Here is a 15,961-nt window from a genome sequence, read left to right on the forward strand (position 1 = left end):
CCCCCTTGATGAGACAATCAGTGATCAAAGTTATTGTTATTATTTTTGTGACAAGTTGGGGTAAGAAATGGTCTGTCAGTATTTTGTAGCGTCGTAGTTAACGCAATGACAGTGATTGATACATTTTCTTGATAGCGAGTGTCCGGTATAGAAAGATCCTGCTGTCTGTGAAATATTCATTACGTGATAAAGCTAGTCTTCATTGATATATCACTGATGCAGATGATAGTATTAGATCATGGTCTGATAAAAAGCACTCACACTCGTACTCGCACTCGCCATGCTAGTTTTTGACGTAGATCAAATGGACAAGAGTTGATTGTCCTCAACATGGTTCATTTGGTTCCCCATAATTAAAACATCTTGAGCGACAGACGGCAGTGTTTTTGATTACAGTCAGATTGTAAAATTTCGTTAAATGACTAATAGGGTCAGTCATTTCACGTCAGTTTGCTCAACAACAATCAATAATTATACTTCAGTCAGTTCATGATATTTCATTTCATCTATGTGTTGTGGACAGGGGTTTGTCAAGTGCGGCTGTACTAGACATAGCAGGTGTCAAACAAACAGGTGTAAACAGCTGCAGGGCAACAGTCGCTGCCACAATAGTTTTAACTGTTAGTGGCAATAAATGATATTGAAATTGTGATCCATTTTTGCAGAATAATTTACCGAGTGAAATGTTATATACTGTAACATATTCACGGATAACTGATCACACTAATCTCAATATCGGAGTAACGGGTCTAATTACTAGGTGACGACAGTCGGTTGTTAGTCGGGATTGACGGAGTAACGGGACTTGACTATACATGTACTTTTTCTCGTCCTCCACCCCTCACTCACTCACTCACTCACTCACTCACTCAGGTTGCATCCTTAGTGTGAATGCATACAGAAGCATTGCTTCTGATCATCTAGACCTTTCTAGTATTGAACTCAAAGTTACGGCACACATTAGGGACAGTCGGAGAATCCTCGATACAAGTCATCGTACAGAATAAAACGAAGAAACGCACATCCCAAAGTGTTATCGTATCGACGTGGTCCGAGTCTAGACTGACAGTGGCAATCAGCAGCTATCAACACATTTACCTCAGTATCTGTTTGACACACCTTTCTAATCACTTTTCAGAGCGATCGAAATGAAATACTGACGCCATCAGTGAAACATTTGTAATCATTCAGAACATATCTCCCTGTAGATCACCGTGTTGTTGTACGCAGACACTGTAAACACAATAATACGATACGCCTGTCTATTCATAGGTATGTAAGTGTGAGATATAAACGTTTATAGACTGACAGTGTTCGTTAGTTCCTGGGAGTACATACCCTCAAAGAGTGAGATATAAACGTTTATATACTGACAGTGTTCGTTAGTTCCTTGGAGTATATACCTTCAAAGAATGAGATATAAACGTTTACCATGGTATTCAAAACACACACACACACACAAGAGAAAGAAAAAGAAATGCTAGAAGCGACTTAAAACTCACTTCACTCGGACACACAAACAACACCACGTGCGACAGGTTTCCATGTACGGAGTAATTGTCTGCATGCCACGTATGGCAAGTGTTCTGTTTATACGCTGTTGGACTCGAATTTTCAGTATTGATTTAAAGCAATTCGTAAAGGAAAATAAGTCTTTTAATGCATCAATAGGAAGCAAAAGTGAGTGGATGAGCCCCAAGGTATAGAATATATATAGGACAAGATATTGTCCAAAATTTGTGACACTGTGTCTGTAAGTGATGACCTCTGATGTGTGAATTAAGCTCCACAATCACGCCACCAACGATCATCTCCACGCTTCCTGATGCACATAAATCTATCATCTTCTTACACAAGTTGTCTGTTCTACAGAGTTGTCCAGGATGGGAAAGTGGTAGGCCTACACGAAAATTACGGAGTCGGTTCCGCTCATTCAGTTATTCACTACTCAGAAGCGGCTATAAGAGCTGTTAGGAGTAAACTTAAGGTGATGTTTATGAATATTTTATGAACCTTTCTGCAATTCCTGTGCCACTTGGTTACAGGAGACTTATGCCCCCTTACGAAAAAGCTCATGTATTTTATGAGAAAATAAATAAAACATATTCACAAATACACACACAAACAGACGCACGTACACACGCTAAATGAATGAAAAAACGAAATCCTTCAGGAACTTGGTTGCCTGACTATAAACCGACTTGTCCCCGAGTAGCAGATGAAACTAGGGTCACTGTGAACTGTAAACACAGACACAGCGTTATGTACACTGGCCTTGTTGAGTGAAGTGGGTCACGTTGTATCAAGATCGGTCAGTGATCAGCGCTCAGCTGTTTATGTAAGCGTGAGTTAGTGAGTGGGTGGGTGAGTAAGTTAATGTGGTTTTACTCCGGTTTTAGTTTTACACCACACTCAACACTATTCCCAGTATATGTCTGACGGTCTGTAAATAATCGAGTTTTGACCAGAGTATCCAGTGATCAACAACACCAGCATTGATCTGCAGTACCTCGGGTTTTCCATATTCACTCACTTTCAAAAGGAAAGATACATAAGCAGAAGCAACCCATGCTTGCCATAAAAGGCGACTAACGGGATCGGGTGATCAGGCTCGCTGACTTGGTTGACGCATGTCATCGGTTCCCAATTGCGCAGATCGATGCTCATGTTGTTGATAACTGGATTGTCTGGTCCAGACTCGATTATTTACAGACCGCCGCCATATAGCTGTAATATTGCTGAGTGCGGCGTAAAACTAAACTCACTCACTCACTCAGTGCAGCATAAGGTTTCACAATACGCTGAAAACAAAATGTGAACAGGGCATTCTGTCGCATGTGTTGTGCAATTCAGTTCAGCGTCTGACATACAACCTTGACGGGATTGCAAGTAAGAGATAATTTCAGGTCGAGCTGGGTCAACGTATATATGAATGGTTTACGGTATTGAGGCCACGGGTTATCAGAGGTATTAGTGAGGCTTATTTGGCTGGGAGCTGCACCTGTCTGTTCATCATCATCAACACCTGAGATTCTCGTGATAAAAGAGGTTGATCATGTTTCCGGTACAACCATGCACGACTCGCATCATCTTGGTGTGTATGTGTTCAATAGCGGCATCTCAAACGTATAATGATCTTCATAAGGATAATGACAGAAACAAGCCGATTGCACAACAAAGCGGCAATATCACACCAGGTCCTGAGACTGCTTCGAATGCTCTGCCAATTTACCCAAGGTACGAAGGAGATGGAGAGGCCAAGGATAAACAGCTTTTTGTTTCTCCGTCTTTCGACCAAAATGATGCTTCTCAAGGTCCACATGCCCCGTCAGTAGAGCCCAACGTTTTGGCAGGAATGTTTCAATCAGTTCTGCACAATCCCCAGTTGAGTCCCATGCTTATGACCGTGCTGGGAAACCAACAAGGAGATGGTATGCAGAGTGTCTTGAAGACTATTATAAGTAAAGGTTCGGGTGGTCAGGGCTCGCCGTTGCTGTCGATGTTGGAGGAGGTGTTGTCAACGCTTCAGTATTTCCTGAGTCCAGAGGGTCTTCAGAGCGAGGACCGATGTACAGCTGACGTCAGCGCCTATCTCCAGGGTGTGGGACAGGGTCATATGTGGGCCTTGCAAAGTGAGTCTATCAAACATTACTGTAATTCTATGGCGCTTGAGATATATGAAGAAGGTCTGTAAATATTCGGGTCTGGATCAAACACACCATTGATCAACCGCATGAGCATCGATCGATAATCTGACGGGTCAGTGAGGGAATCTTTTTCCAGTCGATACTTAGAATTTTCTGCCAATATGTTTTATTTTATATTTCTATGATAACATCTTACAATGGTTTCACCTTCCATCTCGTCATTTCACACTATCGCACCAAAGTTTAAGGTTTATGATTAGTTCATGTTGGTTTTAAACAAAATATAAACAATGATATTCACACCATTTTCAACAAAACACTATTTCCACAGTTTTGTTGCTTGTGATTCTCTTTAGTGTGCTGTGGGGTAGCCTAGTGGTAACAGTGTTCGCTCCTAGCACCAAAAGTCTGAATATCGATTCCCTATATGAAACCCCTTCCTGGTGCCCCCGTCGTGATGTTGAAATATTGCTAAAAGCGGCGTAAAAGTAAACTCACTCACTGTTTCAGTGCTAGATGCCTCAGGAAAACCAGGAAGGAGTATTCTACAAGGAGCGACCAAATTCTTTGGCAACTACGACGAATGTCTGGGTGTGTCACACACACTGACTAATGAAAGCACTGGACAAAGACGTGTGATAAAGGGAGGTTACTGTCATTTTAAATTCACTCTTCCTACGGCCGTAACCAATGTCACCAACGGCGATGAACCTCTTCCGGTACGGTTCCTCTTCCACCACGTTATACTTAGCAAACCTTTGATCAGACACTAAGAGCTATCATCAACTCCCACAATTCCAAATGTTGCACATGGCGAGAAGTTGATGGATCTCTAAGACTACACTTTAAACAATAACGGTCTTCTTGTTTCAGTCATTAGTTAGTTTTCGAAACTTCGATTTTTTCTCGGAACTTAAATTTCTCCTTGTTTCAAATGTAGCTTAAAACTCGTAATTCCAAAGTTTTGTCCATGTGCTTTGACTATTTACCCAGTATCGTGACATCCATGCTTAAAGAAAACAACTCTTGACTCAATCCTCCTTGCATAAAGCCCTGCACATTATATTCAAAAGAATATTGCAGATCGATCCATTCCACAATTATATACAATGGGACCTCTGTTTACCAAATTCCTGCAATGACAGTCAAGTGACGAAGGCAGCTTCAAGATGTGAGTTGAACCCTACGTGTTTTCAGTTCATATAAAGAAAAGTAACACAATTAAGAAAGTCATTATCTTTACAATTCATGAAAGGAAAAGTAATTCACTTAATTATTTCTGTATCTGAAACATGTTTTGGTAGTTTTACATTTGCGTATTTTGATAGTTGTACAGTGACTGTACAGAGCATAAGCAACACACATGAAATACAAATACATTCATAACTAGATGCTGTGTCTGAAGTGAGAGTGTGTAGCATGATTTGGACGTGTGGTGCAAGTATTTTAAGTTACTGGTGTTCGTATGTTTTTGCAGTACCTCTGAATGTAACCGGGTCTTCCCTGATGTCGGCCTATTTTGCCAAGATAACAGACTGGACAGAAGACCCGAGTGCAGTGGCAACGGTGTAAGTATATCTTAGTATTGGTAATTTAAAATGTTCATTATTTTGCGCTCGGTGTTGAAGGAAGACCCAAGTGCAGTTTAAGTATTTCTCTTATTTGTCAACATTCATTATTTCGCGCTAGGTGTGAATTATGTCTAGATTTTCGCAATGTTGTTTATTGCATTCTTCCGAACAAAAATACATACTTCGACACGGATGTCACGACTAATCCATCATCACGTCCTTTCATGATGCTAAACAAATATGTTAAATGGTGCTACGGCACTGGACTTTCTATATATGTTACAGCCTGTTTCCTTCTATTACGTGTAGCCTATTGGTTAAGGGTCCTGTTGTCTCGCATCGAGGATTAGTGTTCGAGTACAGTGTTTCAAGCCTATTTCTGGCGTTCCTGCAGTGTTAAGGCAGACACATTGCCAAAACGGCCTAAAACAATACTCACTTTCCGTTACATATCAGTGGTCAGACTCGCCGACGTGGCTGACACATGCCATCGGATCCCATTTGCGTAGATCGCTGTTGATGACCGTCCAAAAGTGGTCATTCACAGACCCCCAGACCGACCGCCAACACACACAAATGCTCAAAAACCCAAACTGTACTTCCTTCACACTGACACCTATATCTTGCAGGGTAGTGCTATGTTTCATCGTCGCGTTATCGCTCGTCGGGACCTTGTATGATGTCATCAGTGCAGAGGTAGCCAGTTACAGACGTAAACGTTTCAATGACAACGCCGATGGTGACAGTGAATCTGAGGCTTGCGCCTACAACAACGACGTCTTCGTGAAAGATGACGACGGTCTACAAGAGAAAACCGTTAACAACACCACAGAACGTCCTGGACTACAACGTTTAGAAAACCAAGAGCGCAAACATCAACGCGAAGGTAACATACAGCAAAAGTCAGTCCCTCAACCTTATGTGTCAAGTTAAAAATAAGTTTCACTTAGCAAGTCCTAAAGTGAGTGAGTGATTTAGTTTTAATTTTTCTCTGCTTTTAGCAATATTCTAGCACCACGAGGGACACCAGAAATGGGGTTCACACATTGTATCCATGTAGGAAATAGAAACCCGGTGATCGGCGTCACGAGCAAACGCTTTTACCACTAAATAATATAAACTGAGGAACTAAAGAAAGTACACACCTGTAGGAGTCTAAATATATATTGCAGATGTGTGTTTCCAACCAACACATTTTGTACCATTTACGGTCACATTAAAGCGGGTTTTACACAAAACGATTTGATTACACACCAAATGAGAAAGTATGGCTCTAATTCCCTGTGTAATGCAGATTTGTCAACATCGCCAACTGTTATTGGCAGGGTATTCAGAAGATGTTGCAGAAATAGTTGTCAGCTTCATTTACACTGATATACTTTGAAGAATTATTATTAAAGATTAAAACTAATTTTATTGTAGTCCTATGTATAACACGAATCCTCAGCCTTTATGAGAGTGGTAATGTTTAGTCTCATTCCACGATTTCAATACATTTTTAAATTATATATTTTCTAAAGCGAACTGAAAATTCAGACTGAGTTTAAACTTTAAATTTCAGATGTTGCTTTTTAAAAAGCACGTTTATTAGCATGATCTGATCTGAACGCTCAATTCCTTCACATCATTTGTTTTTCTCATTCTAAGTTAGCTTACGTTATTGGAGTATGTGAGTTTGTTTTAAAACCGCGTTGTAATTTAGACATATGGCCTTGACCTAAACATGCTTCCTGCCATAATGCCAGACATCCAGTTCAACATTCTGCCACTTCGGGGATTTCTTCCGACCACAATGTAATCTGTCAATATGTTTAGCCAAAATGTCCTTTCAAGCCTACTCTGTTTATTATTTTAAAGGTTTTGGGCGTCAACTTCTCCTGTCGTTCTCCGTCAGCAGGAACACGGAGAAGATCCTCAGTACCAGAACAGGGGATGGAAACTTGGGCTGCATCCATGGCATCCGGGTACTCAGTATGGCCTGGGTCATCCTCGGTCATGCAGTATCTTGGGATGGACTTATGAGCTGTGAGTGAGTGAGTAAGTGAGAGAGAGAGAGAGAGAGAGAGAGAGAGAGAGAGAGAGAGAGAGAGAATGTGTAGTTTTACCCCGCTTTAGCAATGTCCCAGCAATATCATGGCGGTGGACACTAGAAATGGACTTAACAAATGGTATCGGTCTGGGGAACAGAACCCAGGCCTTTGGCTTGACGAGCGATCACCTTTAACCACTGGGCTACCAGTAGCACCTATTAGCTGTGAGTACATCTCACAATTCATACTATGATGCTAGGGCGATGATAAATAGATCTCATCATTTTCCATTATCAACAGCTAGCTGAGAAAATGTCTAATGTTTTTGCCGATGTCTCTAGATGAAAACGTAACAGTTTATGCTGACTGGACGAGAAGATTCACCATGCAGTTCATCATCAATGCTTCACTCGCTGTTGATACATTCTTTCTACTCAGGTACGTTCATTCAGTCACTGAGTCTCCTTATAGTAACATGCAAGAAGCATGGGCATTGTTGCTTCACTGGGCGTGAAAACCATCTATTTGAGCCAGAATAATTGACTCTAAAACCGTTGCTTTCGTTTGGAAGGAGATAACATCACACATGGATACATCCATCCACACATTCATCCATCTATATACGCATCCATATGTATACGTACATACATCTTTGTATGTATACATACATACACGCACGCACATACATACATACATACATACGTACGTACATGCATGCATGCACGCACGCACGCACACACACACATACATACATACATACATACACATACATGTACTATACTTGCCAGTACACGTAATAATCTTTTTCAGTGGCTGCTTGTTGACCTTTCTGTTCCTGAGAGAATGTGACAAGTCCGTCAGAGGGAAGCCTACAGCCAAGCAGATGATAATCTACTACATCCACAGGTGGTGGAGGTAACTGTCATCACACTGAGACGCTTGATGAGACTTAGCTAGATATTTGCGAGTTATAGGGCAAGGCAGAATGGTGGTGTCCCTCAAACCACACAGAAAAATGTTTGTTGACACAAGCGGAGCTCATCAGAATTCGTATCATTCGTGGAAAGCGTAACTTCTGTATCATCCGAGAAGATTCTAGCTTTACAAACGGTTTATGAAGACTACTCAAGTAGAAAACACAAAGTTCGCCGAAGTTCTTACCACAAAACAAAACATCAAATGAGAGATCATTGACAATCGTGACCTATTTGGGTAGGGAAAGTATCATAAGCAAGCGCACAAGAAACGCGACAAGCACTGGTTTCCCGAACCTCATATAGTTTTATAATGAGCGTCTATATGTTCCAGACTGACCCCTGTGTATATGATAATCATTATGGTGTACGCGGGCTTGCTGGACCACCTCATAGACGGACCAATGGCGGAGTCTAAGGCGCTCATTGACAAGGACCACTGTCGGGACAACTGGTGGGCCAATATGCTGTACATCAACAATTTGTATAAGATCGACGAAATGGTAAACTTATTCATAATTGTTTATTGAATAATGCAGAAATTCTTTCAAATGTTGTCAAAATGATGACTTTGTTAGACTAGCGTTTGTTAATAAAAGTGTATAGATTTTCAAACTAGAACATTTAGGCTTTTCAAACCGTGGTAGTTGTCTTTTGAGATGGAATTAAGCTTAAAGCAGTAACAGGTCCCACTAAATGTGTGCCATGCTCCCCAAGCACTTTGTTTTCTTTCACCTAATGTCTTATTAGTACTCTTATCATCTGAACAGGAAACAGATCCCCGATGTTTGTGGAGACCAACAGTTTTGTAGTTTTATACATGGCGCAAATTTCATATCTAGGCCTTGAAACGTTTCATGCAGCACTTCGATAATCCCGCATAAGATTATCGACCTAATAGCCATACGCGCATAGTGCGTTTTGGTTAATGGTCTCGGACTGAGTGAGTGAGTTTACTTTTACGCCGCACTCAGTAATATTACAGCTATATGGCGGCGTTGTGTAAATAATCGAGTCAGGACCAGATTCGGTGATCAACAGCATGAGCATCGATTTTCGCAATTGGGAACGGATGACCTGTGTCAACCAAGTCAGCGAGTCTGACCACCCGATCCTCTCAGTTGTCCCTTACGACACACATAGTCGCCTTTTATAGCAAACATGGGTTGCTGAGGGCGTATTCAAGTGTAGTGATCTAGAAATCTTTGCCTCCATTTAGACGTGACATTTGTGTCTGTTTCAGTGTCTTCCAGCTTCCTGGTTCTTGGCAAATGATATGCAGTTTTACGTTGTGGCGCCACTAGCGTTACTGCCACTTGCTTTTGGGTAATTATTCATTTAATGAAGCGTTCACTTGTGTTGTAAATAATGGGACATCGGTGTGTTGGCACAAAGTACCTATCTACTTGAACCCGGGTCTCTGAACTGACCACCAAATATTTAGCTGAGCCATTAGATCACTTTTAGGAATTGTTAATTAAACATTTAAAAAACATTTACCAATTGGTTTATTTAACTTTCAAAACCTGTTTTTCAGCTTTGCCAAGATCGGATATTGTGTGATGTCAGGATTCATTGCTATACATATGATATCATACGGATATCTGGAATGGCAAACTGGAGGCAGCTCATTACTTTTGTAAGTAATTTCATCAATGATGAAGTATGCACCTATGGCAATTTTATTATTAACCTAGACAGTATGGTTAAAGGCACACTATCACGCCGTACTTCTTTAAAAATCAATATTGCATTTCTCTCATTATTTCTAATTATCAGCCCCCAGCAAAGCTACCGTATAATTTATTCCGAAAAGAAGTACGTATTAAGGTTATAATATGAAATTAGAAAGTTCGAATGAATTCATGTAACGATGCATGGAATCGACTCTCGTGCCCTCTACCGACCCGACTTTCGTTCAAGCGAACCCCATAGAGTTATGTCCCTTAGAACGTTCTTAACGATATCCTACAAAGCAACATGAAACTGAGGCCAGTTTGGCAAACACCAACAGCACCGCGTGCGACAGGTTTCGATGAGCAATTGTATACATTCCATATATGGCAAGTGTTCTCTCTTTGGAAGCTGTTCGCCTCGAAGTTTCAATTATCAATTTCAGGGAAGTCGTAAGGGATAATAAGTCTTTTATTGTATCAATAAAAAGCTAAAGTTAGTGCATATGCCCCAATACATATATTATGGATCAAAATATAGTCGAATAAGCGTGACATTGCGCCTTTACGAAACCTTGATTCTGCTATAATCCTGGAACAATGGCGTTCATCTGGCTCACGTCCAAGGACAGAATCATTTCCGGCTAACCCACCATGATATAAGTGGAATACTGTCACAAGGGAGTGAATTCAGATCCCTCACTCACTGACTTCACTGACAACTGTAATACTGATGAAAAATATATACTTAACATATAGTGACACTTGTAAATCGACTCTGCTTTTAGCAAAGACTTTTTTCTAGATATGGAAAGGGCTTCCTCCCTTCTAATCGCTTGATAATCTACACACCATCGCCTAGCATGACAGAAAATGTTAATTGCACCATTAAACTAAAGGTTGCAAAGTAGATTGTTATTTCTTACAAAAATATATGAAAAAGAGAAGCAGATCGTATGATTTGCATTTTTAAAAATATACTTGAATGCTGGTTTCATCCTAGAAACGGAAGGGACTTTATGGACAAGGTCTACCGTCTTCCCTGGTGTCGTGTCGGTGTATTCGCTATAGGAATGTTGCTGGGAGTCCTGCTACACAGAACCAAGTGTAAACTCAAGATACGAAGAGTAAGATATTCATTAATTAACATTCAATATTTCTGTATTCAGATAACGACTCCAAACCTTACGGAAACTTTCATCTTCTCGTTGGTTCCAATTTGATCAGCGGTTCGATAGGGAAAAAAACCCAAAGTATAATAAATATATACACATCAATCAAGTTACAAGTGTAACATAATTATATGAAAAGAAATCAGAACGAGTGAGTGAATGAGTTCAGTTTCACGCCGCACTCTTCCAGGTATTTGGCGGCGGTTGAAAGAACTCAGATCAGATAAATCTTGACAATGGCTCTAGCACTGGATTTTCCTTTGATTATTGTTTCCTGTTTCGAATATACTTTAAAAATTCATTTGTTATGTTTTGTGAGTTTTAGTTAACATTATCTTGCATCACTGCTTGACGAGAAAACATAACAGGTCGACTGAGTAACATTTCAGCGCACTCAGAAATCCAAATCACGCACTAACACAACTCGGAGGAGTGACATGACTCAACAGTCATCTTACCATAGATTCATCAATATCCAAAGCGTTGCCTGTTGCAGTACCTCCTGGTTCTGGGGTGGCTGGTCTTCCTGGCAATTGGACTTTTGTGCTGCTACATCTCATATGACCACATGCGAGAGGCTGACAGACAATGGGGCGCAAATTCCAGAATCGTCTACCAAACTCTTTCTAGGCCCGGATGGTCGTTGTTTGTGGCATGGATTATCTTGGTATGCTGCACTCGTAATGGAGGTAATGCTTGTCTTTGTAAGGACCCTTTAATAATTTGGTTGAGGCATCCGAAAAAATGTAGTCCAAGAAAATGTTTGAACACTAATTATACAGTGGACTGTGAAAAAATGTCACAACATATTTTTGCAAATTGTGTGTAAAAATAGTTTGTTCGTAGTTTTAACAGTTACGACTTGGTTTGCCGGCTATAGCCGCAAATCTCCACGAGAGATCCCCATTTCATTTTCTCTTTTCTTTTTCGCCCGTCAATGTAAAACTTTAGGACGTAAAGGTGTAAAGTAAATGATGTTCATTCTACAATAATGACTTATTCGGACGACGTGATTGCCTGTTGCAGCGATGCTTTACTGCGACTCAGTTACTCTGTCCAACTGTATTTTTTGTTTATATGAGTCCTCCTCCTCACTTCATTTCCTTTAACTACACAGCACACGACACCCCCACCCCATTATAAAAGTGACAGGTCCCAATGAAAATTATCGGGGTAGCATGTGTGTGAGTTTAGTTTTACACCGCATTTAGCAATATCTCAGCAATAAAACGACGGGGAACACCGGAAATGGGCTGTGGGGAATCGAACCCGCATCTTCGGATTGAGGGGCGCACGCCTTAACCACTAGGGTACTGACCGCCCCGGGGTGCTGTTGGGAGTTTTGCGGATGTGCTAGTAACGGCGGTCACACAAGATAATACGCAAGCAGTACTACGGATCAATGATAATGAAAAATTTCCATTGTCGTTTAGACGCATCATGTAACATTTCGTGAAGGGAGACGGGTAGAGATGAAATATTGTGTAATACTGGTATGAATGTTATTGCAGGTGTTGTCAACAGTATCCTCTCCTGGTCTGCCTGGATTCCTCTGGGTAGACTGACGTACGGGGCCTACCTGATCCACACCGTCGTGTTGTCCTACACGTCGTGCTCAGTGAGGTCTCTGAGATATGCTGATGTTGTATTTGTGGTAGGTACTATACCTGACGATGAGTGACAACAGGAGTGCGGCTCCGCTTGTAGTACAATGTAGTTGAACCTTCACACAGATGCTCATGTGAGAAATAGGCCCCGCTTGATGTACCATTCCCAAAACTTTGTGGACATTCCATTTAGCGAGCATACCGCTAGTGCTGACACATGAGAAACGGTAACACATATCCATACAGATAAAACATAATAAGGAATAATTTGTCCCGATTTCCTCTAATTTCTCTTCATCACCTGTTTCCTCCTTCACTAACTGCCCTGCCCTGCCCTGCCCTGCCCTGCCCTGCCCTGCCCTGCTTGAAGAAGGTGACGATTGACAGATGAAGGATTGGTTGATATACGGACTAATTACTGTGGAAGACTGTACAAGGCTACACCACTAGAGTTTATGACATTATGTGTCGCAGCGGCAATTCTTTAAATAACATCTGACTTAAAATAATATCTGATCAAACCCGTGAAGATCCGGGTTAAAATTGGACATCATAAATCCGTGAATGTCGTAAAAGGCGACAAACGGGATCAAGAGGTCAGACACGATGATTTGGTTCACACATGTTACCGTACCGCAGTTGCATAGATCAGCGTCCATGCAGTCGATCATTGGATTGGTCATTTCCCTGCCATTACCTTTTCAACCAAACCCAGGAAACACGTTTCGACATAAGCAATACTCATATTCTCATTTGGTTATTTAAACATATGCCTACACAAGAACGTTGGAAGGTTGGATGTATACACAATAAGGTTTATGTTTTCAGAGCTATCACTACATAGGGACGTTCGCCGTCTCTTACGCCCTGTCGTTCATCACCTGTGTGTTGGTGGAGTCACCGTGCCTCGGTCTGGAGAAGGTGGTCCTCACCAGGCTGAGGCTCAAGAAGTAGGCATTACAATGGAAGACGCAAGTTAATGCCACTGAATAAAGTGTGGGACGCGTAATAAGGATGGTGATCACCGTATTGTTATTTAATGTGATGTAAATCAAAGGTTGAACGTTTTGAGATAAAATCTCTTTTCTATTATCGACGGAGCTTTTATACTTTGTGGAATGAGTGAGAGAGGTTTTACGCCGCACCTGAAAATATGCCAGCGGTCTGGCAGCTGTCTGTAAATAGCCAAGTCATGACATGTGCCAACCGAGTGAGCAAGCCTGACCACCCGATCCCGTTAGTCGCCTCTTCCGACAAGCTTGGGTAGTGAAGATCAATTCTAACCTGGATTTTCACAGGTCGAATTGAGTAGAAACTGAAAAAATCACATAAGTTAATATTCAGTCAGCTTTACCGAATGTTGTGCTATTTGTAGCGCATAAGATTTGTTATTCAAAGAATAAAACAGCAGATGTGTAGTGAAACCCATGTCTTGCAACGTCTTTGCAGATCTGGGTCTCCTTTCACAAAGCAACCTTTACTAAGGTTAACCTTAGCTCCCATTCTTTAACACTGCACTAGGTGAGTGAGTTTAGTTTTACCCCGCACTCAGCAATATTCCAGCTATATGGCGGCGGTCTGTAAATGATCGAGTCTGGACCAGACAATCCAGTGATCAACAACATGAGCATCGATCTGCGCAATGGGGACCGATGACATTTGCCAAACAAGTCAGCGAGCCTGACCATCCGATCCCGTTAGTCGCCTCCTGTTTTACGACAAGCATAGTAGCTTTTTATGCCAAGCATGGGTTGCTGAAGGCCTATTCTACCCCGGGACCTTCACAGGTCTAACATTACACTAACGTTACCTATGTCTAAGGTAACCTTAGTGCAGCGTTAAAGAATGTGAGTTTAGGTCAACCTTAGTATAGGTTGCTCTGTGAAAGGAGTCTCTGTTTTATATTACCATGGTAACGTTATTACGTTGGTGTGAAACTTGTACATGTTAATGAAAAGCGTAGGCGTAGGTGTCACAGCCTACCTGTTAGAACACCCGGAGCAACAGCAAATTCACTGGCCAAAGCTTGTGGTTTAATTTGAAATTTAATTTGACGTACACGTCTTTCTCACTGTTCTGTTTATCCAAATACAACAAGCAGTGGTCATTGGATCCAACCAAGGCACATCTTACAAAAAAGTGGTCGGCTTTGCATCACATTCCAGCAATATACATCATAAAACAGTCTGGACTAGGCAATCGTGTGTTTGATGTGGCAGACAGACATTCAGACAGGCAGACTTATTCGTATTTGAGGCCATGAAGTGGAGAGTACATGTTGATGTAGACTGTTGAGAGGAGTGAGCGCTTTATGGTCATGCATTTCATATGGATGAATGAATATACACATTGAATAATAATGTACAGTTAGTGACGTATAAACGTCTTGGCTACCAATTTAGATTTTGTGAATAAATCCGGGTGTAGATAAATACAATGCATCAGGTACCGCTAGTGTACTGTGTGGAGTACTGTGTTAAACTGCGACACGTGTGTGTATGTCTGCGTCTGTGCGTGCGTGTGGTTTTGTACACAGATCACTATGACATTGCAACATTCTCGAAGGCGTCGTTTAATTTTAACTGACGTTAATTAAACATAGCCTGCAGGGTGTTAATTACCACCATTCGTCAATAGTTCTCATGTGTTGATGATACAGTTCAGTCAGACAGCCCCCAACAGTTCATGTTAATCTGAAAGGCAATATGATCTATCACACCAGTGCCCAATAAACGTGATCTATTTATCGTTGCTCTGCCACACGCAGAGATGTCAAGCACATGCTGTCAGGGTCGGCTTTCGTATATTGCCAGTACTACATGTGGTTTAAGTAATCACGATATAGTACAGGACCAGAATACAATACCAGAATGTACGACATATATTTGACCTAATTAATCTAACAGTCAAATAGCCGAGATTTGGGATAAAACTGAGTGTGGCCACTGAGCGTCTGGCATAGTGTTTCGACCATCCGCGGATGTCAGGTCAACCCGGTGAGTCAAGTCAAAGGATACCAATGAGATCACAGAATTTATCGTGACGCCTTGTCAAGGAACGTCTTTTGTATATTATGATGCCAAGGCGCTATGCCATCGATGAATCTGATTTGACGTGCTCTAGTTAGAACATCAAGCAAGAAACATGCTTTTTCAGACAGAATTATACACATGCGTCATCATTTTGGTCTGCATGTGTTCAGCTAACACCTTTCAAACCTATAATGAACTGTACAAACATGGTGACGGTTCCCCAAATAGTTTGGTTGCACGAACTGAAGACCTCAT

General features: G+C 41.3%; 1 protein-coding gene across 1 annotated transcript; it reads left to right on the plus strand.

The window, feature by feature from the left end:
• Positions 1-2,960: 2,960 nt before the first annotated feature.
• Positions 2,961-13,766, plus strand: LOC137298092 (nose resistant to fluoxetine protein 6-like). Its single transcript, XM_067830167.1, has 15 exons — positions 2,961-3,632; positions 4,158-4,366; positions 4,731-4,818; positions 5,125-5,215; positions 5,848-6,104; positions 7,076-7,243; positions 7,590-7,686; positions 8,059-8,163; positions 8,557-8,725; positions 9,466-9,548; positions 9,760-9,861; positions 10,899-11,022; positions 11,564-11,756; positions 12,579-12,721; positions 13,503-13,766. The coding sequence occupies exons 1-15, from the start codon at positions 3,056-3,058 to the stop codon at positions 13,626-13,628; spliced, it is 2,532 nt and encodes an 843-aa protein (XP_067686268.1). The 5' UTR covers positions 2,961-3,055; the 3' UTR covers positions 13,629-13,766.
• The last annotated feature ends 2,195 nt before the right edge of the window (positions 13,767-15,961 follow it).

This window comes from Haliotis asinina, chromosome 10 (genome assembly GCF_037392515.1).
Source record: "Haliotis asinina isolate JCU_RB_2024 chromosome 10, JCU_Hal_asi_v2, whole genome shotgun sequence".
NCBI classification, from domain to species: Eukaryota; Metazoa; Mollusca; class Gastropoda; order Lepetellida; family Haliotidae; genus Haliotis; species Haliotis asinina.

Excerpts from the sequence above, each read along its gene's own strand:
- LOC137298092 (XM_067830167.1), top strand. The coding sequence starts at position 3,056 with ATGTTTCCGGTACAACCATGCACGACTCGCATCATCTTGGTGTGTATG. Across the intron at positions 7,244-7,589 it reads TTGGGATGGACTTATGAGCT|ATGAAAACGTAACAGTTTAT; the intron begins GTGAGTGAGTGA and ends CGATGTCTCTAG. Across the intron at positions 7,687-8,058 it reads GATACATTCTTTCTACTCAG|TGGCTGCTTGTTGACCTTTC; the intron begins GTACGTTCATTC and ends AATCTTTTTCAG.